Raw genomic sequence first — 25,104 nt, forward strand, 5'->3', positions numbered from 1 at the left:
TAATATTCACTCAGTTATTCTTTTACTAACCGATAGGCCTATACTCTTACATAATCACTTCCCTGGCACTCCGTAATACAGTCACCAGAACACTTACATGTTGTCGCACCATAAGACACTCACTCTCTCAATCCGTCTTCACACAGTTACTTACATAGTGAGCCACTTAGCATTTCACTAGTACAAGTATTGTGCTATTAAAATGAAGTTCTTTGAATAAATAGAGCTTATAGTAAAAACATTTATTAGTGTGGCGACAAAGGAAAAACATTTTAAGATGACCACCTTCTTGGGTTGATGTATCTAAACCAGCAACAGGCATAACCCATTGGCTTTGCCAATGCTTGTTTAACCTTTGTCTAAGCTAGCTCCCTTCCCAGGTGGAGAATCATTTGTAATGTGGCAAATGGTATCTATTATCTAGAGATAACCTTACTTGGCGTTATGATGGTGGTGTGGTGTGAACTGCTCTTGATGGACAAGCAGTCTAGGTACAACGTCGCAACGCCTACACAGAGCATTAATCCTCTACACTGCTTTGTATATTTAAAAGAGACCTAGGGCCAGATGTAGGTAAATGAGATTTACCGATTTTTAATTACCGAATTTTACCGATTCGGTAATTAAAAATCGGTAAATCTGAGGGGTGGATATGTAGGAACATCCAGATGTTCCTTTTACCGAATCGGTATATATCTGTATTTACCGATTTGGTAAATACCGACCGGTAATGCCCCATTCATTCCTATGGGCTTTGAAATACCGATTCTGACAAGGGTGCAGGGGGTGTCACTTTGACACCCTCTAGCACCCCCAAAAAAGGTTCGGGGCCATGTGGCAGGAATACCTGCCCTAAGGGCAGGTCTGCCTGTCATATGGCACAGGTGTGCATGCACACATGTGCATGCACACCAGAATCAGTATTTTACCATCAAATAGTATTTGATGGTAAAATACCGATTCTGTAATGCTTGTGGGACTCAGAAGAGTCCCACCTACATATCAATTTTACCGAATCGGAAAACATACCGATTCGGTATTTTACAGAATCTGTAAATTTACCGATCGGTAAATTTACCGATTCTGTAAAATACAGGGCCCTACATCTCAAATTGCATTTACCGGTCGGTAACTGCAGAATTCGGCCGTTACCGACCGGTAAATGCCTACCTACATCTGGCCCCTAGTGAGGAATTTAAAGCAAAATCAATACTCGTTTTAGTTGTGTTGCTTGTTGGTCTCTGCCCTCAGTAATTTCCTTTTTTCTTTCACGTTGTGGGTTTGGAAATGTGCATTCTTGAGGTCCACGGCAATCATCTGGTCTCTTCCTGTAATTGGGAAATGGTCTGATTCAAGGTCCGCATTCCAGCCTTTCCTGACTGGCTTGGTCATTTCTGGATGAGGAGGAGTTTGAACTTTAAAGCTTTTTTAGGTCAAGCCTGAGCCAGCGCGCATGCGCTGCTCTGTGAGACTTGTTGTTTAGTATGTAAGAGAAGCTCCGCCCAATCTCCCACATATTTTTCGTTGGTTTGTGCCATTGTCCTTCGTAAACGCTGGCTTGCGAGTTGTTGTTAGGGTGGTTAGTCCCTCTATGTCTGCCTTTTTAAACATCCATGGCGACTGGCCCTTTAACTTCGGATGCGACACGGCATGTCTTATTTGTAAGCGCTCTTTTCTTTAATGGGTTCTCCTACTGCGGGCACGCCATGGTTTCCCCACCATGCCTGCTTTCATTTTCAAGCAGCCCGAGACAATGGCGGCGGAGGTCTCACTTTTATAAGAGTTTGAGCTATTGCCATTGTAAATGACAATAGCTTTATCTCTCATAAATGCAAGATCTATTGTAATGCAATTGCTTGTTCTTATGAGTTACCAAGCCAGTCAGATGCCAGTCACTCTGAATGTAGTCACGTGCTCACTCAACAGAGAGCCCCCTTCCTCAATCTTCCCCTCGATATCTCAAAGTCCAAGGAAGTATGGGTGGAACATTCAGACTAAACCTGTTCTGTGAAATATAGGGCACTCGGTTGTCCTCTGATAAGACCTACTCTGCTGAAAGGTGGAGCAAGATGTTCCTTTCTACCCAGGGTGCTTCCCAGTGGGGACAGAGAAGCAGAGTAATGTTATTCCTTGGAGCTGAGGGCTGGCTTGCTTCTCTTTCATTCACCTGCTGTCCCTCCATTCTGGAAATAAGGCTTATGCTACTGTTGTCCCAGTGAAGCGTTTAATCATGCTGCCACTAGAATACGCCCCCTGAGGTTTAGTTGTTTCTAAATTCTTTCCTTTATCTATTCTTATGGTCTGGAGCAGATCATATTCAACCTTCATTTGTTTCACTTCATGACTGGTCAGCCAGATAACTCAGTGAGGTAGCCGGAGAGAGCAGTAACAAAGGGGAATTATGTTTATTCTCCTTGCTTCCTCTTTCTATGCGGGAAAAATTCTGCATCACTCCTAGAAAGAGGAAAATGTCTGTGGATTGTCTTTTTTGGGCAGGAAGATGTTCTTTCCTGCACAAAATCAATCTTAACCGTAATGCAGGCACCCTGCAGCCTGGCGCAATGTGGCCTGCATTGATGCTAGGCAGCCACATGTGCGCCAGCGCTGGGAGAAATCTGATGAGCGCAATATTTTTGTAAATTTGGGGTGCATATTTATGAGCCCCTCGTAGCATCACTTGGCCTCATATATATGGAGTGAGGCAAGGCAGCGCTAATCACCATTGATTTACTCTACGCTAGGGAAGTGTTCCTTGGCCATTGTTGTGGGTGTTTCCACGCAGCACCCATGGATTTTGACGTTTACCCATATTTACAAAACCATGTAAACCTGGGGATGCATCAAAACCTTACTGCTCCCCGAGGGAGGCGCACCGAGGAGCAATGACTAACTTTATTTCTCCTCGTTATTTCCTCTTCCCATGTCTGCTGTATTCTGCAGCTCACCTAGAAACAGGAAAAAAACTGGATTGTTTTTGTGCAGGAAGGTGTCTCTTCCTGTGCCTAAACTATCGTGCCAACAACACAGGCACCTTTGCATTCCTGCCCTATCCCCCTGTGCTAGCAATGGATTCCATGTACCTTAGGTATATATCTAATTGGTACTGAATCACCTTATCAGTCCCTGTAACTCAGGGCACAGGTGTACCCAGGGCCTACCAGGGGCTGCAGCATGTATTATGCCACCCCTGGCTGGCCATCTAAATCTGACACAACTGGCTGCACGACAGCTGGGGCAAGGTAGTGTAATCACCCTTTGCTTTAGATATAGTATACCTATATCTAACCCTAAGATGGACACATGTATTCCTATCAGTCACTCCTATGGCAGGCCTTAGCAATCCTGAAGGCAGAGTGCTTGGAATTATGTGAGATGGTGCTCTGGCATAAGCTGAGCCCGTATGCAGCTTGCGGAACCAAGTCCTAATAGCTGTTCCATGATAACGCGTACCATATACTCTTAAGTGCATTCTAATCCTCGCGGTTATTTGCTATCTTTGGTATCGCTTTATCAAAACATGTCGAGTAAGGTGTCATACGAATTGGAATACTAACCCCTCGCCAATTCTGGCGACGGGGTTAGCATTCCACCCTTCTAGAGGGACACGACATGTATGTAACTGTGAACCCCGGTTAAAGTTAACTCGAGCCTCAGCATCACAAAATGGATGCTGCCACCACAGACACAAGTCTGACCCCCTGCAGCTGGGAGTCCTTCCAGCGAGGGGAGCTTGGACAAAGGGTTTCCTTTCAGGGGCGGTGCTAGCACCATCCCAGACAGGGTTTTGTGTATCCTAGGTAGGCAGGGCTGAATAGGAAGGTGACTGCAAGTGGCACCCCGGTGCTCACTGTGCATCTGCCAGTTTGAACCAGTTCCAGGGGCACACCAGCCCCTGAGCTGGGGAAAGTCCGGCATGGGAGAGGGGTGTAGCCACCCCCCTTCCTGGTCCCACCCATGGGCAGGACCTAGTCCCGTACCAGCCCCTTTCTTTAGAATAAAGGTGGGAGCGGGGACCCTTCCAAATTAGATCATCTTTGAATCCTGAAACTACTTTCTACGAAAGGAACTCAAGACTTCTTCCTAAGATTTCTCCCTTGTGACTAAGGAGTAGTCACCCTGCATCTGCGGGCACCAACTAAGAACACTGCGGTTTGCTGCACGTCCTACCTCCGGAACCAGACCGACCAGAACGACGAGAACCGGCTTCCCTGGCACCTCTGACCTCTACCTACATCATCAGCTCAGCTGAGATTCGTGGGTGTGACGAGACCTCGAGGGACCGGCCATCTTCAGAACTGCACTACGCTTATCCAGCACGACCGCCGAGGGATCCTCGAGTGAGTGCTTTGGGGTTTAAGAAGCCCTAACCCTGAGCAGCTCCAGCACCGAAGTCCAGCCCCCCAGCATCCACGAGATCTGCGTGGGGCCCTTCTGCTCTTTGCTGCTCACCGCGTTGTCCGGCCACTTGCCTGCTGGCTTGTAGCACTCTTGACGACGAACGACGACACTTCCATCGCTGGTCTGGTTGCTCCAGACTGGCCCTTGCTCCCCTCCAACAGAGGAGCACCCCGGACCCTCCTGGTCTACTCCAGACGCCATTTTGAGTCCACCGCGTGGGCTTGCATTTGCCAAGAGTTGTTGCCCCAATCCTGGGTCCAGCATCGCCGACAGCAGATACCTTCGTGGGACAGCTCGCACCTCCATCCTGGTCGCCGACAACGCCTCCTGGTCCGAGAGACTGCAGAGCCCAGCGTCGCCCACTCACCTGGTTGAGGTGACTTCATCCGGTGCCATCCTGGTGCCCATCTAATCACTGGCTAGTGATTCAGAACGTGGTCCCCTCTGCTTACAGGTACCCTCTTCAGCTGATCCAGTCCTTGGATCGGTCCGGAACATCTTCACTGGTCGCCTGCCAGCAACTTCCACTTCAGGCTCCTGGTTCGTCAACGAAGAAACCCGACGACACTTGAACCCTATGCAGCCGCAGCCCCTGGGCTAGGTAAACCGAGTACCCCGGTGCTCCAGCGTAGACCAACTCTCTAAGTGTCTAGATCCACTTTCGTTTTTGACCTACCTAGTCGGGTTCGCCCGAGAACACTAAACTTTGTAATTTCTAGCAACCATAAACTTTGTCCCGCATTACGCGCAAGAGTTCCCACTCTGCACACGGCGTTCCTAGACCACCTGCTTCTAATCCAAGGGTTCAGCATTGTAGGACTAGCGATTCCAAAGTCTTTGAGAGTAGTACTTACCTGCTAGTAATTTCGCATTCCACTTTTGTAGTATATGGTTTTCCGTGCCCCTCGGGCATTTGTGTAAATTGTGCGACTTTCAGAAATTCTTTAAGAGCTTTGTATTGTGCTTAGCGCCCTGTCCTCATAAAGAGTCCAGGGCTGTTGTGTTCTAAATAAATATCCTTTTATTTTCATAACAACTTGTGAGGTGTTTTTTCACTTGGTGTTCAAGGGGTATATGTGATGGTATAACAGCTGGCTTAACACGCCCTCTAGAGTTTAGCCTAAAGACTGCTCTTGTCCATGCTACTAGGATAGCTGGTCTATAAGGTTGAATTACAACCAATCATCAATAAGGGTCGTTTGGACTGATACATAGTGATCACTAGAATAGTGAGCACTGCATATCAGGCCAACTTCTCACACTCTGCCTCAAAAGAGGGGATTTACATTGGAGTATGAACTTGCTTTTGAGCCCCCTGTGGCCCCCAAGAATAAAAAGGACTGAGACACAATCTCTCTCCTCTATGCTCTCCACCACCACCACCTGCTCCTCCTCCACCACTACCTTCTCCTCTTACTCTACCACAAAGTCCACTGCCTCTACATTGGTCAGAATAATCTCCACATTCCTCATCTGGCTCCAGGTAACACAGGCTGCCCCTTAAGACGCACCTTTTGACCCAGGACTCACAGACAACCCAGCAGACCCCGATCTGGACCACTACACTATTAGGGCCTGCCCCCTGGATGGCACCACGGCCTACCACAAGGTGATCCATTGGGCAACCACTATCCACAGGTGGATGTGCATGGCCTCCACAAGAAAGCCTATTTCATTTTACAAAAACTATCCTTGTCTAAAAGAACACAGTTTCCGCCTATACTAAAAGGCATGCTAAAATCGGCCCCGGACACCTTAAAAGACCCAGTAACAGCTATGACTGAAAATAAATATAATCCCTCTCCCTATGAACCAGCCTACATTGGGAATCCTATCCCACCAGATGCCTTAGTGGTTCATATGGCGCACAAGTGAGCTTCCACTCAAGCCAAGGGCGACGCAACCCTGCCCATCATGGACAGCAAAAAGATTGACGTTGCCACCAAATACGCAGACCTCCTCTTCTACTATGACTGGGCACAGTGTGATGAGATACAGGAGTGGCGTATCTCCCTAAGGAGTTCAGGAAGACGGGTAAGGAAATAGTTTCTGGAGGCAAATTATATCCAACGCCACCATCTGCAGCCCCTTGATGCTGCAGACATGGCTTCCCTGGAAGTCAACACCAGCACTGTCACTAGATGCCATGCCTAGCTCCCCATTTCAGGCTTCAAGCCAGAGGTACAATACCATCTACTCTTTAATGAAGAATATCTGTTTGACACAGACAATCCCAAATACATGGCCTTTCACAGGCAGCAATCTATAGGAGGTTCTAATGCCGCATCCCCGGATCCCACCCCATCATACTGAAGGCAACAATACTCTTACACTAGCAGGTGTTAAGAGGATACACTAGGGGTGCCTACAAAGAAAAGTTGGGAAGATGGTCAGCGTGGCTCCATTAAGGAGGCCTCCATCTCCAAACACTAACTCCCTCTGCCTCCACCCATATCAGATACACCTGTTAGGAGGAGACTGAACAATATCCTTTGTTGCTAGGAGGAAATCGCTTCAGACCAATGAGTGGTAGCGGTTATTTGCCAGGGATACCGCCTAGAACTTTGCACAACCCCTCAGACAATCCCACCCCTCAGCAGAGAAAATCTGAGCCTTCTGCAAGAAGAAGTACAGGTGCTGCTTCGAAAAGGGGCATAGAACCAGTACCCCCCCCACCAGAGTTGTAAGGGAATTCACTCTTTACTCTCGCACACCCAAGAAGGCCTGGTCCCTCAATCGCTAAACCCTCTCAGAACATTTCCAGGATGCCATACCACTATTTCAACAAGACAACTGCATGATGGCATTAGCCCTCAAAACATCTACTTCCACATTCCATCCATCCCACTCACCTGCACTACCTCTGCTTTGTGGTAAGTGGTAATCATTATCAATGCAAAGTACTGTTGTTCGTGGTTACCACTGCTCCAAGGATCCCCAAAAATGCCCAGCGGTGGTAGACGCAGGATGGGGGTAGGGGGGGACATCCACGGTTTCCCCTACCTTGACGACTGGCTGCTCAAGAGCACAGGCAAGCGTCAATGCCTGGCCCCGCATCCACAGCCTGGGCTTCACAATAAATGGCACAAAAGCCCCCTTCCAGATCAGCCCCTCCTGGGAGTGGTACTCCACTCTCACAAGCACAGCCTACACCAGCCTGCAGAGGGTGTTCGCATCTTAGCAGCTCTTTTCTCTTTTTCAGCCAGAACTTGCAAGCGCCTCCAAGGAATGATGGCATCCTGCATCACCCTAGGACCACATGCCAGCTCCATGGGCTTCTGCTCCAAGAATGCCTTCCACAAGTGAGGGTCACTGGGAAGATCTAGGGACAGATTTACTAAGGATTCGCGCAACGCAGTGCAGCAAGGCAAGGTGCTACACTGTGGGAATGGCAGAAAGCTGAGGACGACCAAGGCATGCATTTATGGGGGATTTGGCTTAGGGCAGCACAGCAAGTTACCTTACTGCACTGCCCACGGTAAAATGAAAGGGCAGGAATGCACCGTAGGCCCTGGGTACACCTATGCCCTGAGTTACAGGGACTGATAAGGTGACTCAGTACCAATTAGATATATACCTAAGGTACATGGAATCCATTGCTAGCACAGGGGGATAGGGCAGGAATGCAAAGGTGCCTTGTTGTTGGCACGATAGTTTAGGAACAGGAAGAGACACCTTCCTGCACAAAAAAATCCAGTTTTTTTCCTGTTTCTAGGTGAGCTGCAGAATACAGCAGACATGGGAAGAGGAAATAACGAGGAGAAATAAAGTTAGTCATTTCTCCTCGGTGCGCCTCCCTCGGGGAGCAGTAAGGTTTTGATGCATCCCCTGGTTTACATGGTTTTGTAAATATGGGTAAACGTCAAAATCCATGGGTGCTGCGTGGAAACACCCACAACAATGGCCAAGGAACACTTCCCTAGCATAGAGTAAATCAATGGTGATTAGCGCTGCCTTGCCTCACTCCATATATATGAGGCCAAGTGATGCTACGAGGGGCTCATAAATATGCACCCCAAATTTACAAAAATATTGCGCTCATCAGATTTCTCCCAGCGCTGGCGCACATGTGGCTGCCTAGCATCAATATACCTAAGGTACATGGAATCCATTTTACAGAGAGGGCAGTAGGCCTGGGGTCCTGATTGGCAGGGTCCCAGGCCAACTATGTCAAAAACCAGCTAAAACACAAGGCAAAAAGTTGGGGGCAACCATAGTCAGGATCTACCTTCCTACATAACACCCCCCCCCCCCCCCCCCCCCCCCAAACGAAAGGAGATAAGGCTATCCTTGTCCAGGTAAGCCTCTATTGCCTAAGTGGCCATATAGGGAAGGACCAGCTCTGGCTTGGTTTCCCCCTGTGTCATGGTCCACTAAGCGACCCCTCACCCTAAGGGTATCTGAGGGTCTCCACCATATGGAATCTCTGTCTTTGGTGTGTCTTGGGAAAGTAAAAGGCTGATGCTGGGATGGAGTACTGAAGTGAGGCTCCTCTACCTTTGGGCTCAACTTCCTCCAATCACCATCCATCATGTGTGCCTTTCTTTCTGTAGCTGAGATGCAGTGTGCTCTCAGGGTCAGCCTCTGGCTACCTAAAGCTGGAGGCTGGGTCCCTCTGTTTGGCTTACTGGAGGGACAGTTCAGGTCTGGGGCCCTCAGGTCCCAGGTTTGGCTGTGCCCAGCAGAATCCATGTGTGGGAGGTCCCTAACTGAGTGTAAGGGGGATCCCTTTGGAATGGATGGAACTGTCACCTGGCTAGGGCTACTAGCCTGGGTGTCCTCAATCTGATGATGTGGGTGTTCCTGTGGACAGTGGGCTCTTTGGGGTCCACTGGCCTCCCTGACCTCTGCAGCCCTGGGCTGACTGAGGCAGGGTAGAGAGGTGCAGGTTACCTGCTCCAGACTGGGTCCCACCTGGGAAGGGTCCACTGCCATCAGGGGCTCTGCCAGGCTAGGCCTGACTACCTCTGGGGCAGTTCCTTCAACAGGGGTAGAGTCAGCTCCCTGAGGAGGCTGGCTCTCACCTAGTGTCTGGGAGGGGGAAGACTCTTCTTCCTCCTCAATGCTCTCTGTTTGAGTGGAGTGATCCATTGTTTCAGGCTTCACAACCCCACTATCTGTCTGAGTAGAGGCTGAAACCATTTCAACCTTACCAACCTTTTCAGGAGGGCACTCAGTCTGTGTGTGGGCTGTGACTGACACAGCCCTCCTATCCTGTTCTGGAAAGTCTGTCTGAGCCTGGGCAGTGGCTACCACTGCCCTTCCAACCTTTTCAGGGAGGACTGGTGCTTGGACTGGGGCTGTAGCTATTACTGCCCCACTAACCTTTCTGGGTAGGCCTACCATCATGGAGTGGGGTTCTTGCTCCACTTCAGCCCATGCTGAGAGTTCCAGGTCATTCCCCAGTAGACAATCTACAGGTAGGTTGTCTGTCACTGCCACTCTCATGGGCCCCGTGACATTACCCCAACTGAGCTCGACTACTGCCATGGGATGCCTTCTTTTCACTCCATGAACATCTGTCACCTGATAACTAAAACCAGGGGTCAGTTGAGCAGAGGGGAACAGATGGTCAATCACCATGGTGATGCTGGCCCCTGTGTCTCTGAATGCCTCAACTTTCTGACCATTGATAAGGGGCTCTTGTCTATACTTTCCCAAAGTGTGGGAACCAGTAGTGAAGTTGGCAAACCCCATGCCAGTCTCACAGACAAGAGTTGTGTCAGGGGATCTGGCTAGGCCATGATCCACCTGGTATCCCAAGGTAATGCCCACCACATTCTTGGGGGCACTCCCACCACCTGGGGGATTACCACTAGTGGTAACAGGAGGTCTGGGAGTAGTACCTGGGGGTATGTTCTCCTTATTGCTATTTTTAGGGCAACTGCTATCAGTTTTCCAGTGGCCCACCTGTTTACAGGCATGGCAATAAGGCTTTTTCTGTTCTGAAGGGGTGTTCTGGAACCCACCACCCTTGTTGGAGTTTTGGGGCCCTTGGGAAGTCTTCAATGTAGATTTATCCCCACCCTTCTCTTGAGGCTTGTTAGTCTCTGTCTTTTGGTTGCCACCCTGGTTCTTAGGCCTAATCCTGGTTCTGACCCATCTGTCTGCCATCCTACCCAATTCTTGGGGGGTGGCCAGAGCAAAGTTAACCAGGTGCTGATGCACAAGCTGATTTTGACAATTATTTAAGATTTGCTCTCTCATGATGAGATTGTACAATCCTGTGTAATCAGTAACCTTACTGCCCAGCAACCAGCCCTCCAAAGCCTTAGTGGCAGAGACTGAGTTTTCTGGGTATCCCTGAACAGCAACCTGTACTGCTCAGTGGTTAGGCCAAACCCATCTATCAGTGTGTTTTTCAGGACTTGGTAATTGTTAGCATCCTCAGCTCTAGTAGCGAGGAGCTTATCTCTACCTTTGCCTTCAAAGGAGAGCCACAAGACAGCTGCCCACTGACTCTGGGGGACGCACTGGACAGTGCAGGCTCTCTCCAAAGCAGTTATCCATTTGTGGATATCATCCCCTTGTTTGAAGGGGGGGCACTATCTTACTCAGGTGTCTAGTGTCTAAACTCCTGTCCTTCTCTCTAGGTAAAATGCTGCCACCAGTGGGGTCTGTCCCACTCAATTTCTGCTCTCTAGCAAAGGCAAGTCTCTCTTTGGCCAGGGCAAGTTCTTCCCTTTCAATCCTCAGATTCACTTCCCTCATCTTAGCTTCATGCTCTCTTCTCTGAGGGGATGTCATCCCTCTGTGAGAAGAGGTTTGAGAGCCATTGGTACGAATGGATCTGTTAGAACCTCTGGATAGAGACCTAACTCGTCCATTCCCAATGTTAAGCCTGCCTGAAAGTGGCCCTGGGGGTCCCCCAAGTCCATTCTCATGCCTGCTTAAGTTGGTCCTGGTGAGTCTACCGACTTCTACCTGTCCCTTGTCTGCCTCATCCCCTGACAATTCCTGATCCTCTTCCGCACCTTCACTGACTGCTTCATTGAGGTTGAGGTCAGGGTCCCCACGGGTTCCCTCTAAGGGGGGCATACTCCCATCTGGATTAGAAGGGCCTGTGTTAGAAGCCCTCCTGGCATCATAAGTCTCTAAGAGACCAATCAGGAATGGGATTGTAGGGTTAGAACCCCTTTTTAGCTTCCTGGAGGTACACACTTGTCTCATCTCCTGGAAGCTAAGAGCTGCATATCTTGAGACGACCTGTGGAGGGTCAACTGACACAAGGGGGGCCTCTGAGTTCCCTCCTTTTTCTGACATGCTTTTCTAGTGAGGTGTAAGTGGTGCACTTACCTACACTATTTGTTTGCCTACTGATCCCTTGCTAAGAGTTGTAGTCAGGGTGTGCTAGGCCCTGTTGAACTACAACAGCTGGTTCAGTAGAACTCAGAGTATTCTAAGCTAAGTTATATGTACCTTGGTACTTATGTGATCTTTCAAATGATATTCTTAGGATACGTGTGGTAAAACAACAGCAAGCTCAAATCCCAACCGCTGCTCACCAATGTGAGAAGTTGGCCTGATATGCAGTGCTCACTATTCTAGTGATCACTATGTATCAGTCCAAACGACCCTTATTGATGATTGGTTGTAAGTCAACCTTATAGACCAGCTATCCTAGTAGCATGGACAAGAGCAGTCTTTAGGCTAAACTCTAGAGGGCGTGTTAAGCCAGCTGTTATACCATCACATATACCCCTTGAACACCAAGTGAAAAAACACCTCACAAGTTGTTATGAAAATAAAAGGATATTTATTTAGAACACAACAGCCCTGGACTCTTTATGAGGACAGGGCGCTAAGCACAATACAAAGCTCTTAAAGAATTTCTGAAAGTCGCACAATTTACACAAATGCCCGAGTGGGGAACGGAAAACCATATACTACAGAAGTGGAATGCGAAATTACTAGCAGGTAAGTACTACTCTCAAAGACTTTGGAATCGCTAGTCCTACAATGCTGAACCCTTGGATTAGAAGCAGGTGGTCTAGGAACGCCGTGTGCAGAGTGGGAACTCTCACGCGTAATGCGGGACAAAGTCTGTGGTTGCTAGAAATTACAAATTTTAGTGTTCTCGGGCGAACCCAACTAGGTAGGTCAAAAACGAAAGTGGATCTAGACACTTAGAGAGTTGGTTTACGCTGGAGCACCGGGGTACTCTGTTTACCTAGCCCAGGGGCTGCGGCTGCATAGGGTTCAAGTGTCGTCGGGTTTCTTCGTTGACGAACCAGGAGCCTGAAGTGGAAGTTGCTGGCAGGCGACCAGTGAAGATGTTCCGGACCGATCCAAGGACTGGATCAACTGAAGAGGGTACCTGTAAGCAGAGGGGACCAAGTTCTGAATCACTAGCCAGTGATTAGATGGGCACCAGGATGGCACCGGATGAAGTCACCTCGACCAGGTGAGTGGGCGACGCTGGGCTCTGCAGTCTCTCGGACCAGGAGGCGTTGTCGGCGACCAGGATGGAGGTGCGAGCTGTCCCACGAAGGTATCTGCTGTCGGCGATGCTGGACCCAGGATTGGGGCAACAACTCTAGGCAAATGCAAGCCCACGCGGTGGACTCAAAATGGCGTCTGGAGTGGACCAGGAGGGTCCGGGGTGCTCCTCTGTTGGAGGGGAGCAAGGGCCAGTCTGGAGCAACCAGACCAGCGATGGAAGTGTCGTCGTTCGTCGTCAAGAGGGCTACAAGCCAGCAGGCAAGTGGCCGGACAACGCGGTGAGCAGCAAAGAGCAGAAGGGCCCCACGCAGATCTCGTGGATGCTGGGTGGCTGGACTTCGGTGCTGGAGCTGCTCAGGGCTAGAGCTTCTCAAACCCCAAAGCACTCACTCGAGGATCCCTCGGCGGTCGTGCTGGATAAGCGTAGTGCAGTTCTGAAGATGGCTGGTCCCTCGAGGTCTCGTCACACCCACGAATCTCAGCTGAGCTGATGATGTAGGTAGACGCCAGAGGTGCCAGGGAAGCCGGTTCTCGTCGTGCTGGTCGGTCTGGTTCCGGAGGAAGGACGTGCAGCAAACCGCAGTGTTCTTAGTTGGTGCCCGCAGATGCAGGGTGACTACTCCTTAGTCACAAGGGAGAAATCTTAGGAAGAAGTCTTGAGTTCCTTTCGTAGAAAGTTGTTTCAGGATTCAAAGATGATCTAATTTGGAAGGGTCCCCGCTCCCACCTTTATTCTAAAGAAAGGGGCTGGTACGGGACTAGGTCCTGCCCATGGGTGGGACCAGGAAGGGGGGTGGTTACACCCCTCTCCCATGCCGGACTTTCCCCAGCTCAGGGGCTGGTGTGCCCCTGGAACTGGTTCAAACTGGCAGATGCACAGTGAGCACCGGGGTGCCACTTGCAGTCACCTTCCTATTCAGCCCTGCCTACCTAGGATACACAAAACCCTGTCTGGGATGGTGCTAGCACCGCCCCTGAAAGGAAACCCTTTGTCCAAGCTCCCCTCGCTGGAAGGACTCCCAGCTGCAGGGGGTCAGACTTGTGTCTGTGGTGGCTGCATCCATTTTGTGATGCTGAGGCTCGAGTTAACTTTAACCGGGGTTCACAGCTGCATACATGTCGTGTCCCTCTAGAAGGGTGGAATGCTAACCCCGTCGCCAGAATTGGCGAGGGGTTAGTATTCCAATTCGTATGACACCTTACTCGACATGTTTTGATAAAGCGATACCAAAGATAGCAAATAACCACGAGGATTAGAATGCACTTAAGAGTATATGGTACGCGTTATCATAGAACAGCTATTAGGACTTGGTTCCACAAGCTGCAGACGGGCTCAGCTCATGCCAGAGCACCATCTCACATAATTCCAAGCACTCTGCCTTCAGGATTGCTAAGGCCTGCCATAGGAGTGACTGATAGGAATACATGTGTCCATTTTAGGGTTAGATATAGGTATACTATATCTAAAGCAAAGGGTGATTACACCACCTTGCCCCAGCTGTCGTGCAGCCAGTTGTGTCAGATTTAGATGGCCAGCCAGGGGTGGCATAATACATGCTGCAGCCCCTGGTAGGCCCTGGGTACACCTATGCCCTGAGTTACAGGGACTGATAAGGTGACTCAGTACCAATTAGATATGTACCTAAGGTACATGGAATCCATTTTACAGCGAGAGCAGTAGGCCTGGGGTCCTGATTGGCAGGGTCCCAGGCCAACTATGTCAAAAACCAGCTAAAACGTAAAGCAAAAAGCTGGGGGCAACCATAGTCAGGATCTACCTTCCTACACAGAGTTTCATAGGTTTCCGTGGCTTGCTCAATCTTCCCACTGTGGTGATTTATAACTAGTCTCTTTTGCTGTGCATACAATTCCCCCTGTAGTCTTAGGATCAGCTTCCCAGAGACAGTTGTTCAAGGGGGTCTTTAATGTCTATCAGGGCTTTGGAGCCTAGGATGGTTTTGACGACTGGGTCGAAGGGGCCGTCAGATTTGAGTTGAGTCGAGGCTTATGAAAGATCTTAGCCAAGGACCTCAGAACTGACAAAGCCAAGGAGGGCGGCTTTGTCAGTTCCGAGGTCTTTGGTTACTGCCGACCGGAGTTCATAGACCGCGGTGACATCGAAGGCAGCAACGGTTTTTCACCTGACCTACGTAAGAGTGGGGCGCTACCTCTTTGTGAGGCCTCTTTTGCGGCTTTGTGCGTTTATCAGCACAGCAATAATCGCAACCCTGGCAGAGGGCTTAGTTTGGGGGCGGGTGCTCACAAGAGTCGAGGGAATCTCCCCTTCTTCCTTCCAGTTTGAGCTGCTGCAAAAGACTGCCTCAGAACTGGGGGACAGGTGGTGGAGCATAATTCCATAGGTTGGCTGGCTATCCGAAGATATCAGGCACATCATTGGAATATTTCTGTTGTATCTCCTGAGGCGCCCAGCACCTTCCCTGTCGGTATCAGGGAGTCTTTTTCAACCGAAAGGTAAGGTAAGGCAAGCTTCACATGCGATGTACTCAGAGGAGTGGCAGAGGGTACAGAACTCGTGGTCATGGAGCCACCTGTACTTTGATGCTACTGTCCTCAATGCCACTCCAAGAGTAGTGCTGAATTACCGAAATAACTCTGGTGTAATCAAAATTCTGCCCAGGCCTCCTAAGAAAATCAGTTCCAATGTGTTTATTTGGCCTGTGGCATACCCTGAATAGCAAAGCAGAGATGTCATGTATTCTCACTGTGGGTTTGAGAGCTCATGAGGCGGACTGTGTGTGGAAAGAGACAGAATTGGGCAAGCACGAGGGAGGCCCTATTTGCAAGAAGAAGGTGAACATGCTCACATTCTTGGAAGTAGTGACTGGACAGGTTACAGATCTGTTCTTTTACTCCAGGTGAAGGGAAGTGTGGAGATGACAGTGGGCCCGATTCACAGAATGAACTTAAGACTCAATCCTAAACTTACTACTATTTTGGTATTCACAGAATGCACTTACTACTTTTGGCATTCACAGAACGAACTTACTTCTTTTGGTATTCACAGAAGTTAGGATTTTGTCTTAAGTCTGTCTTAAGACAAAATCCTAACTTCTGTGAATACTAAAATTAGTAAATTCATTCTGTGAATACCAAAAGTAGTAAGTGCATTCTGTGAATGCCAAAAGTAGTAAGTGCATTCTGTGAATACCAAAAGTAGTAAGTGCATTCTGTGAATGCCAAAAGTAGTAAGTGCATTCTGTGAATACCAAAATAGTAGTAAGTTTAGGATTGAGTCTTAAGTTCATTCTGTGAATCGGTCCCAGTGTTTGTATTCTACTGGGGATCTAGGAGGACTATGGCAGCTTCCATCACTATTGATCATCGGGGGTCAAGTTCCTGGTACCAGTCTATAGGAAGGGATTCAGGATAGATCGGACATTCCATATTTATGATATATTAACAAAGATGTAGATTTAGGGTGCCTAGAAGAGCGCTGCATGATGTTATCATGTGCCCCATTGAAAAGTAGCAGAAATGCTTTTTACACTGGTGGTTGAGCCGAGTCTACTAACGCCCCGCTAACTGCATGTGTAGTAATTTACCTATATTGTCTTTGTAGGTGTTCAAGTTTCACCCAGAACCAGCTCAGACCTGGAAACGGAACCCCGACCAGAGCTCGACAGTGATCTGGATGATTACGACTTAGACGGAAGAGACTTCAGCAATGATCTAGAAAGACTTTCTGACGGTGCACCTGAACTCAACTTCAGCGACCTTTAACCCCAGGCATGGGAATTCAAAAGCAGTGATGTCAGAACAGGAGTTCCTGGGGTGCACTTGCTGTACTTTTGGTAGCAATGTTTGCAAGCCTTTGATGAAATACTGGCTGGAAATACTCACTACCCATTAATCCAGAAAGCTGAACTTTGGAGCTCTCGGGATGCTGTGTTCTGGCAGTCTGAACTTCTTTTGTTTCTGTCCAAAGTAGTGGATACGATTGATTTAGGTATTTCCATCAATCCCTTTTTGGCTGTCTAAGCAAATCTCATGTTGGTCAACACAACAGACCTTCATCGTATTTCGTAGGCCTGCGATTCCTACTTTGGAAAGATGTTGAATATGACAAGCAGTACATGACAAACTTGAGACTGTTCTTATTCAGAATCTAGCCATACCATCATGATGTACCATATTACATCAATGTCATCAGGCTATACAAATTACAGCACAAGCAACACTGAGGGGGAAAATAAAGCTTTATTTCCAACATGTAAGAAAAGTAACCAAAGTCATAGAAATATCAATGCTACGAGCCCTACTTGAATTTACATCTCTGAAGGATGAATGACAAACACCCCGTAGAAGGTAAAATACTTAGTGCAAACAGCCTCTCTTGGACACGAGGAAAAATGTCACAATAACAGGGAGGCACTGTCCTCCACTCAAACTACACACAAAAGGTTAAAGCTTTTTTTTATTTAAAAACAAAATGCTGTTGTATAAAAACATTTAAACTGGTTTTGAATGCAACTGTGCATGAACCTAAAGTTTGAACAAAATAATTTTTAAATATTTTAATCGAACAAAACTTTGGCTGTGGGGCTCTGGATAAGGTACAGTGCTGGACTGGAAACCAAAATCAGCACTGGCAAAAAAAAGCAAACCAGTCACGGCTAGAGGCCGTGATAATAGGACCATAGGGGCATGGTTGGGTCTTGGCAGCCCATCGTGCAGTGACAGCAGCTCCCCAGCCTCCTGGAGAAATGCCAGAGCGGCAGCAAGACCCGCTCAGCCCTGAAAGTGCGTACAAGGTCATTTTACACATAACGTACACCCAAATGGTCTTTTCTTTGCTCATCATTTATCCTGTTATATTTGTCCTTGCTTTGTTTGTGCATTAATAACACATTTTGTCCTTAATCTGAATGCCTAATTCTTGTTTTTTCTCCAGTTAAAGTGCACATTGAAGGTACTGGGGTATGATGGTCGTACTACTCTGCACTTGAGCAGCAGAGACCCATGCATCAAATGGGGTCCATTTTACCTGAGGAATCAGACTCTGAGCAACAGAGGTATTGTCACAGGCCTTGGTCACCTAATCTTCCCCTAGAATGTGTGGCTCGACAAGTGCCTGGGGAGCAAGAACCCCACCTCCACCTTTACGCCTGAAAATCAGGCATGGTCCCTGATCACTCTTGCCAAGGTAGTGCCAAAGCCTCCATGACATGTGGTAGATACCAAACGTGCCCCTCTGCAAATCCTGTGGACCACCTTGGCCACCTCTGCCAGAATAGGTCCACTGCGCCTCTTGCCATATTCCTGGGCCACACACGCTAGCCTGACCTCAATTCAGACTGTGGATAGGCCTAGCCTCCACCCACCAAAGTGTGTAGTCTTAGAAATCATTTATTACAACATTTGCTTCTAGAGAAAACCTTCTAATGGTTCCTGCGAAAAAGGTGCAATAGTACAATTCCTACACACAAATCGACTACAAAGAGCACATCTCAAGTCTCAGGTACTTTGTCTGAGACAATGTGAAAGAGGAGCACTATACCTAAAATACACCACATTTCTACTTGCAGGTTAAGAAGGAAACAAGCAAAGTGAACTGTGTAGGGGTAAAAAATGCAAAACTACCATTGAATAAAAAAAACGTATCTGTGCAGTGCAGTCTTAAGGAGTGCTAATTATATATAGTTAGATTGTTTTTATTTTATTTTTTAGAAAAATGCAAACGTTTTGATAGGAATTGAGATGGGCTGTCCTTTTTATGATTAATTAGGTCTATTAATTTTTTAACATCTTAAGTGCATATTTAAGAAAAATACACCTGAGGATGCCCTATACATTGTTACTCTAGTGAAATTAATTTCTCTTTTTTTAAATGTTAGTCAAGGTCCTGCCTTGTAGTCCTGTTATTTAGGGTTTATTGCACAACAGGTGGAGATCAGCATTTACTCCCCTTCCTCCGCCCCCTCTCTCCTATATGATCTACATCAGCAGTCCTTACCCTGTGGTTCGTGGACTTCAGAGGGTATGTGTCTATTTTGAAAACTTAAAATGAAGGGACATGTGTACGACATTGTCATGCAGCACAGCAAGTCACCTTAATGCGCTGCATGACAGGGAGGAGGAGGATAATGTTTGTGCAAGAATGGGCACTGTCCTGAACAAAAACAATAGCCGCAGGCATTTTCCTCTTTGTTATGTGGGTTGCAGAATGCAGCACACATAGAATGAGGGACAATAAACTAGGTGAAATAAACCTGTTTCTCTTTGTTATGCCACACCTGAGGAGGTGTCGTTTTTTTTGGCGCATTCCCAGGTCTACTGCTTCTGGTAAATCCAGGAATGCCTCAAAATCCATGGATGTTGCATTGGGAACACCCATGGAACGCCTCCTTGGCAGAGGAAGGCAACGGAGCTTCCTTAATCTCATTTTTGAATTGCATTGCTCTTGCAGCACATTGCGTGGTGCTAGAGGGGCGCAACGGGGCTTGTAAATTGGTCCCCTTTTTGGAATCCTTAGCTTGATTCATGGCAGCAGGGCAAGTACATTAAACAGTAGCATAGCTGACTGGGGCCTCAAAGGACACACTAGTGTACTTCAACAAAGAGGGATGCATTAAAATCAAAGAAAGACTACGCGATATGCTATGCCCAAGCAGATCACTTTGGCCTTTAAAAATCAAAATTTTGAATAGCTCTAGCCGTTCCATTAAACGTTTGAGCTTTGTACATTGTTTTGTTTGTGATTTATATAAAATATTTATCAAAACGTTAAGAACTTCATGCCTCCATAAAAGGATGTGTGGTCTATTGACCCTTGGAACATCTTAATGATAGTAAATACATAATTTGGACACTTTATAATCTGAAGAAAAAGACTCCTGATGGAAGAGTGGGAACATTGCATGTGCTTGTGTCAAGTTATCAGCAGATGATACTAAACCAGAAAGGACAGTAGATCCAGTTGATGATTTTGGCATTATAAGGGGTTTGTCACAGTCTTCTAGCTGGAGCACTCAGACTAGGATCTAAAAGTACAGACCTGGGGCATGTGTCCCATAAAGCTGATCTGTTTAGTCTAGAAGCCTGAGTGTGGAAGATAAGCAGGTTCGGATTTGGATTCTCACGAGTGCTTAGGTTTCCCGTCCCTCACACCACGGTGCACTGCATGAAGAACTGCAGTGCTGCATTGCATTAAATGGAGAAAATGGTGCTGTACCAGTCTTCGTAAATTGTCTGCCTATGGCGTCATCTGTGGCACTTGTGTGACATCTGGCTGACCCACTCAGCCTGATGCTAGGGGGCAAAGGTGAGCCAGCACTGTCTATTCAAAGATTTGTACATCTTCCTGTCCAAATTCCTATGAGTAGACACAGCACAAGGATCAGACGGGTAGGATGAGGTTTTACGGTAAATTACACTTAGGTTTTTCGTGCGATATGCTGCTTGATCCCTTTCTTGCACTTGGGTTAGGGTTTGAGGCAAGCTTTTACTTTAGTAAGCCTGGCCTGCTCCAAATACGTACCCTTGCATACATGTACAAGGATATGGCGCAAAAAGGGTATGCTTCTGCGCAAAAATCAGCTTTCAGCGCAAAATGGGTTCTGCTCAGAAAAGTTGACCCTTCCAACTGCTATTATTTGAGCCACTTTGCATCATACAAGTGCACACCTTTAGTGAATCAGGATCTACATCTTCATGGCAGAAGTTATATAGGCCATATTCTTGCTCCTCTTAAAACCTTGGGATTGGAACGTGCGTGGGCATCACTCTTGCGAAATCACCAAAATGGGAATTAAGAAGGCCTTCTTTTGACAAACAAGTGCACCCAGTGTTAGTCAACAAAGCAACGTTTCTAGCCTGATGGACCAAGGCACTTCTGGATAACTGAGTCTTATAGATTAGCCCTATACGGGTACCACAAACAAGACCAGTCTTCTGCGGAAGTACTACCCAAGGTCTAATTTTATGGGCAATGTGTTCTAGGATAAGTTTGAAGTGTGGCCAAATACTAACACAGGCAAAGAAGTCTTCACTGATGGCAGCTTTTGCCAATGCCATTTATCGCAATACAAGGAACACGCATTGTAAAGCCAGTAGCTCTGGGTTTAATAAGTAACAGCAGGTATGCAGAAATGTACATTTGTACATGTGCTAGCAACGAGGAGCCAAAAGAGAGTAATGGAGAGAGATGTAAAACGGTCCTCCATGCATAGCAATGCACGCACTCCATTGGAGGCAGAAAGATATACTCAAAATAGCCAATAACATGAGGAAAGCTGCTCTGACTGAAAGTTTGAAGCCAGTGGTCAAAGAGGCTGGTAAAAAGTCAACGGTTGAAAGGGGTGGACCCAAAGCCTAATGTGTATGTCAGAAGCAGCACCTTTGCTGTCGGACACAATAAAAGGAGAAGATCTGTGTCGAACCAGCAAAGTGACAGAATTCATTTCAAGTAAGATGAGATTTTGCAGGCAGCGTACGACGAGAGAATGTGCCTTAGTGGTTTGCAAAAACCTTTGATATTAAATTATTTGGTTTTTGAATGAGGGCTATGGAAATAGTTCATGCACTACAAATTCGATATAAATCGGATATTTTGGTTGAGATGTAGGATCAGAAACTCAAAGGACCTGTGGCTTAGTATATCATTAGTTCAAACCGTATGTGATTGCAAGTTCCATGGCACATATGCAGATGGCTCCGTATAATCGTTGTTCCGCTTCAAGTCAAGCTTCAGACTGTCAGTAGCACTAAGAGTAAAAAGTTGGGCAAATACGGCAACGAAATATGCACCCGTTCACAACAACCTGCATCCAGCTCACTGATGTAGAAAGTTACTCAGTCAATGTGGGAGTGAGGAATGACGTCACGTATGTGGGATCATGAAGCATACTGTATAGTCCTAGGTTCTTTGGCTCAGTTGTGACCATTGTATGTAGTCTTTTTCTGACTGTTCTTGTAATCGTGGCCACTGCATCTTCATAGGTGCTTAATGCACCTCTTCAAACCTACTTGTTTACAAATATCCCTGAATTTGTTTTAAAACGTTTCTTTTTTCAGCCTGCTGCTTCTGGTGTGTGGTGTTCTGTGTATTATGGGTAGGTAGGTAGGTGAAGGTTGTGAATAAACCTGTAAGGTATTCCATCGGATGGTTTTTGGTTAGAATTCAGAAAATCAGGGCAAAATGGAGTTAGTCTTTCCACTAAAGAAGTTTCTTGTTGCCTAACAAGAACCTCTGGCAGGTGTGTGGCATTTACTCACAAAAATGAGTGCCATATTAATCTTTGACCAAAGAGGAAAGATACCATTTTTATTCTATCTGCTAGCCCATCATTTTGCAGATGTTCAGACCCTCTATCTTTGTCCTAACTGTCAAAGACAGTTGATCGATACTCATAGTGAAGCTGGCTTTCGAAGGTCAGAACTTAGGACCTGCTATGTCCACAACTTGACTGAGTTACTCATTGTCAGACTCTTCATTTGCAAATTTTACTACGTTAAGTCATCAGGGGAATGTTAGCCCAATGTTCATAAAGTGCCAGCTCTAAGATGCCGTTTGACACCGGCTTGAAGGGCTCTCCTCGTTCCCCATTAGGTTAATGTTCAGATTTGTAGAAATAAGTCATCTCATGAAACCTTTTGAATTTCCTGAGGTGGACAACATGGATGATGATGCTGGGATTACAAGTCAAAACTACTGAAGCCTGGACAGGTTTGCATCTTGTTTCCTATTCTAAGTAGAGGACTGCCACAGACAAGGACTGAAGCACAGTGTTCTGTGTAGACCCTATTCCACTAATTCTGGGAAAAATATGAAGTGCTTCTGTTTGGAGCTTTGATTCTGCCACCTCTTCCTTGGTCTATAATACAAGTGTGATGTCTTAGGTTTAGGGCTCACTTTCTGTTTCAAGCTTGGAGTTTGTCACCTCTTGCTCGTTCTTTACTAATTCTAGTGTTGATGTCTTGGTTTAGAGCTGACTTTGTTTTAAGCTGTGATTCCGCCACCTCTTGCTCGCTCTGTAATTCAAGTGTTTGATGTTTTAGGATTTACAAGTTACCCTGAAGCCCGTCTCACCGGGCTCAGACTATAAAACGACTACCTCAACTCCCAGTAAGTTGTTAAACAAGCCAACTCAGTGCAGACGCCCACAAAAGGCAGAAAATAGGTCTGATTACTGGTTTCTTTCACTTTAAATTACCCTTTCCATAAAATAAAAATAAATCTTTGAGCACTAAGGTGCTATCTGAACATTTTGATACAGCAATCAAATAAACGCCCAAAATTTGCTTTGATAAGTCTTAGAACTTGCCTCATTTGACTGTTCAATGATTGTCACAAATTGCACTTTTTATTTTCCCTTTGGCCTACCCCTCTTCCCTTTCACCCACTCACAATTGAAACCTATGAATCGACGCCCCTTTGATGTTTCACACACGCAAGAACGTGAAGACAAGGCGAGAGTTAGGTCAGCTGTCAGTCCAAGAGATGTTGGCCAATCTCTCTCCAGTTCAAATGGTGCCAGGCGAGGAGGGTGAGTGCACAGAGGTCACGGGGTTCCACATGCGACATGATGTTCCAACCGCATTCTCTAGTAACTGTAGAGGGAGAGTGGAGTGTCCTCCATCATATCATCCTAAGAGAAAGAGAACATAAAGTTAAAGCATTGAGGCCAGCACACTAATCAATACAATCAAAGGGCCCGATTCACAAAGGTAAACTTGCATTTGAGTAAGTTTTCGGTATTCACATAGGTGAACTCAGACCAAAAGTCTAACTTTACTAGTAGTATCTTACCTTTTTGAATACCAAGAAGTAGTAAAGTTAGACTTTTGGTCTAACTTTACCTTTGTGAATCGGGCCCATAATCTGAGGTTTTGTGTGTGAACAGGGTTAACCAAAATATTCACTAAAATGAGTGGAAGCATTACTGGTGGAATGGAATTCAACAGCTTTCTGCAAGTGAATTTTGTACCGTTAGAATTCCTGTTTAATCTGCCTATAATGGTACACTTTGGAAAACCACGTGACCCTCTTGAACTTCAGATAAAGTCTAAGGCTGTGAAGGAACCCAGCAGGAAATCAAAACGGCCTAAACAAAACAAGGGCTGGTAGAGCTGATCGGTCTTGCCTTTGGATCCCATTGGCTTTGCCAGTGCTTTTTGCTAATGCTGTGCACCATCAGCAACAAACGAAAAAGAAAAAAAATGTGTCGGGACATGACGGGTGCCTAGCGAGTACGCTCCATTACGATATTAATGGCCATTCATTCATGTGCAAGCCTGCGTAATGATGTATGCAAGCACATCACCATGCACGTGCGCCCATAGTTATCAGTGTTGCATTGCCTTTGGCGACGCAACACTAAAGTCAGATCTATCAAGCCACGCAAGGAAACCTTGTGTGGCTCTGCATGGCTTGATACATCTGGAGTAAAGAAAGGCCCTGCAAATCGCGGCCTTGCGTTACTCTGCCTCAGGAAGGCATTTCATGGATGGAGTGTGGGTATTCTCGTGCATCTAGCCATGGGTTTTGGCATGTTCTCAGATTTACCATTAGTAGTGGACGTGTGAATGCATCAAAATGCTACGCGTTTTCAATGCACTAAGGTCTGGATTCAGACGCATGTCCTCTCTGTACACACACCCCTCGCTGAGCCTAATTTTGGAGTTTGTCAAAATTTAGAAACGTGTAGTGTGCTTTGCAGTTGTGTATGTTTATGCACACCTGAACCTTAAGTACATATATAAAGAGCTGCCCTCTATTGTGAATCGCCTGTAATGAAACGTGTACATCTATCAATTCCATACAAAAGCCTGACTTGCTCATGGAAAACTCTGTGAATTTGTTCCAACATTTTCATTATGTAGATTTGGCTTTAAAAAGTGAATCAAGCTCCCAACGTCTGCCCAACTACTTCTAAGCGCTTGAACAGAACTTGTGGAAGGTGCAGGAGGCACTGAGAACCACAAACACACATTAGCTTATATTTTCTACAAAGTTTGCCAGAATTGAAGAACAAACATATTTTAAACTTCTTTTAAGAAGCTCCTTTGTGCATGCTGTTATAAGCGCCTATTTTGCATGTAGATAAGGAAACTAATGCACAAGCAGACGGTGGTTTGCGAGAATGACACAAGGTGTACGAGTGGATCTGAACTCTCATATTCCGACCAGGGACATTTTTGAAATTTTGGGGGACACTATTCGGAACAGCTTTGAATTTATGATTCAATGTCTGCTCTTTCATGCCTTTTTTGGCCCGGTCACTGACCGTGCACAGGCACACTCTT

At 46.8% G+C, this 25,104-nt stretch overlaps 2 protein-coding genes across 2 annotated transcripts in view; one reads left to right on the forward strand and one right to left on the reverse strand.

Moving 5' to 3' along the window:
- Positions 1 to 18,704, forward strand: part of LOC147746874 (uncharacterized) — a 290,318-nt gene extending 271,614 nt beyond the window's left edge. The window contains exon 12 of the mRNA XM_086952279.1: positions 16,421 to 18,704. Within this exon, the coding sequence (XP_086808405.1) occupies positions 16,421 to 16,581 (161 nt within the window). The 3' untranslated portion in view covers positions 16,582 to 18,704. The remainder of the gene's footprint in view (positions 1 to 16,420) is intronic.
- LOC147746875 (uncharacterized) overlaps positions 17,040 to 25,104 on the reverse strand; it is a 144,714-nt gene continuing 136,649 nt past the window's right edge. Inside the window, exon 5 of the mRNA XM_086952280.1 lies at positions 17,040 to 23,447. Within this exon, the coding sequence (XP_086808406.1) occupies positions 23,403 to 23,447 (45 nt within the window). The 3' untranslated portion in view covers positions 17,040 to 23,402. The remainder of the gene's footprint in view (positions 23,448 to 25,104) is intronic.

Source organism: Lissotriton vulgaris, chromosome 1_1 (genome assembly GCF_964263255.1).
Source record: "Lissotriton vulgaris chromosome 1_1, aLisVul1.2, whole genome shotgun sequence".
Taxonomy (NCBI): domain Eukaryota; kingdom Metazoa; phylum Chordata; class Amphibia; order Caudata; family Salamandridae; genus Lissotriton; species Lissotriton vulgaris.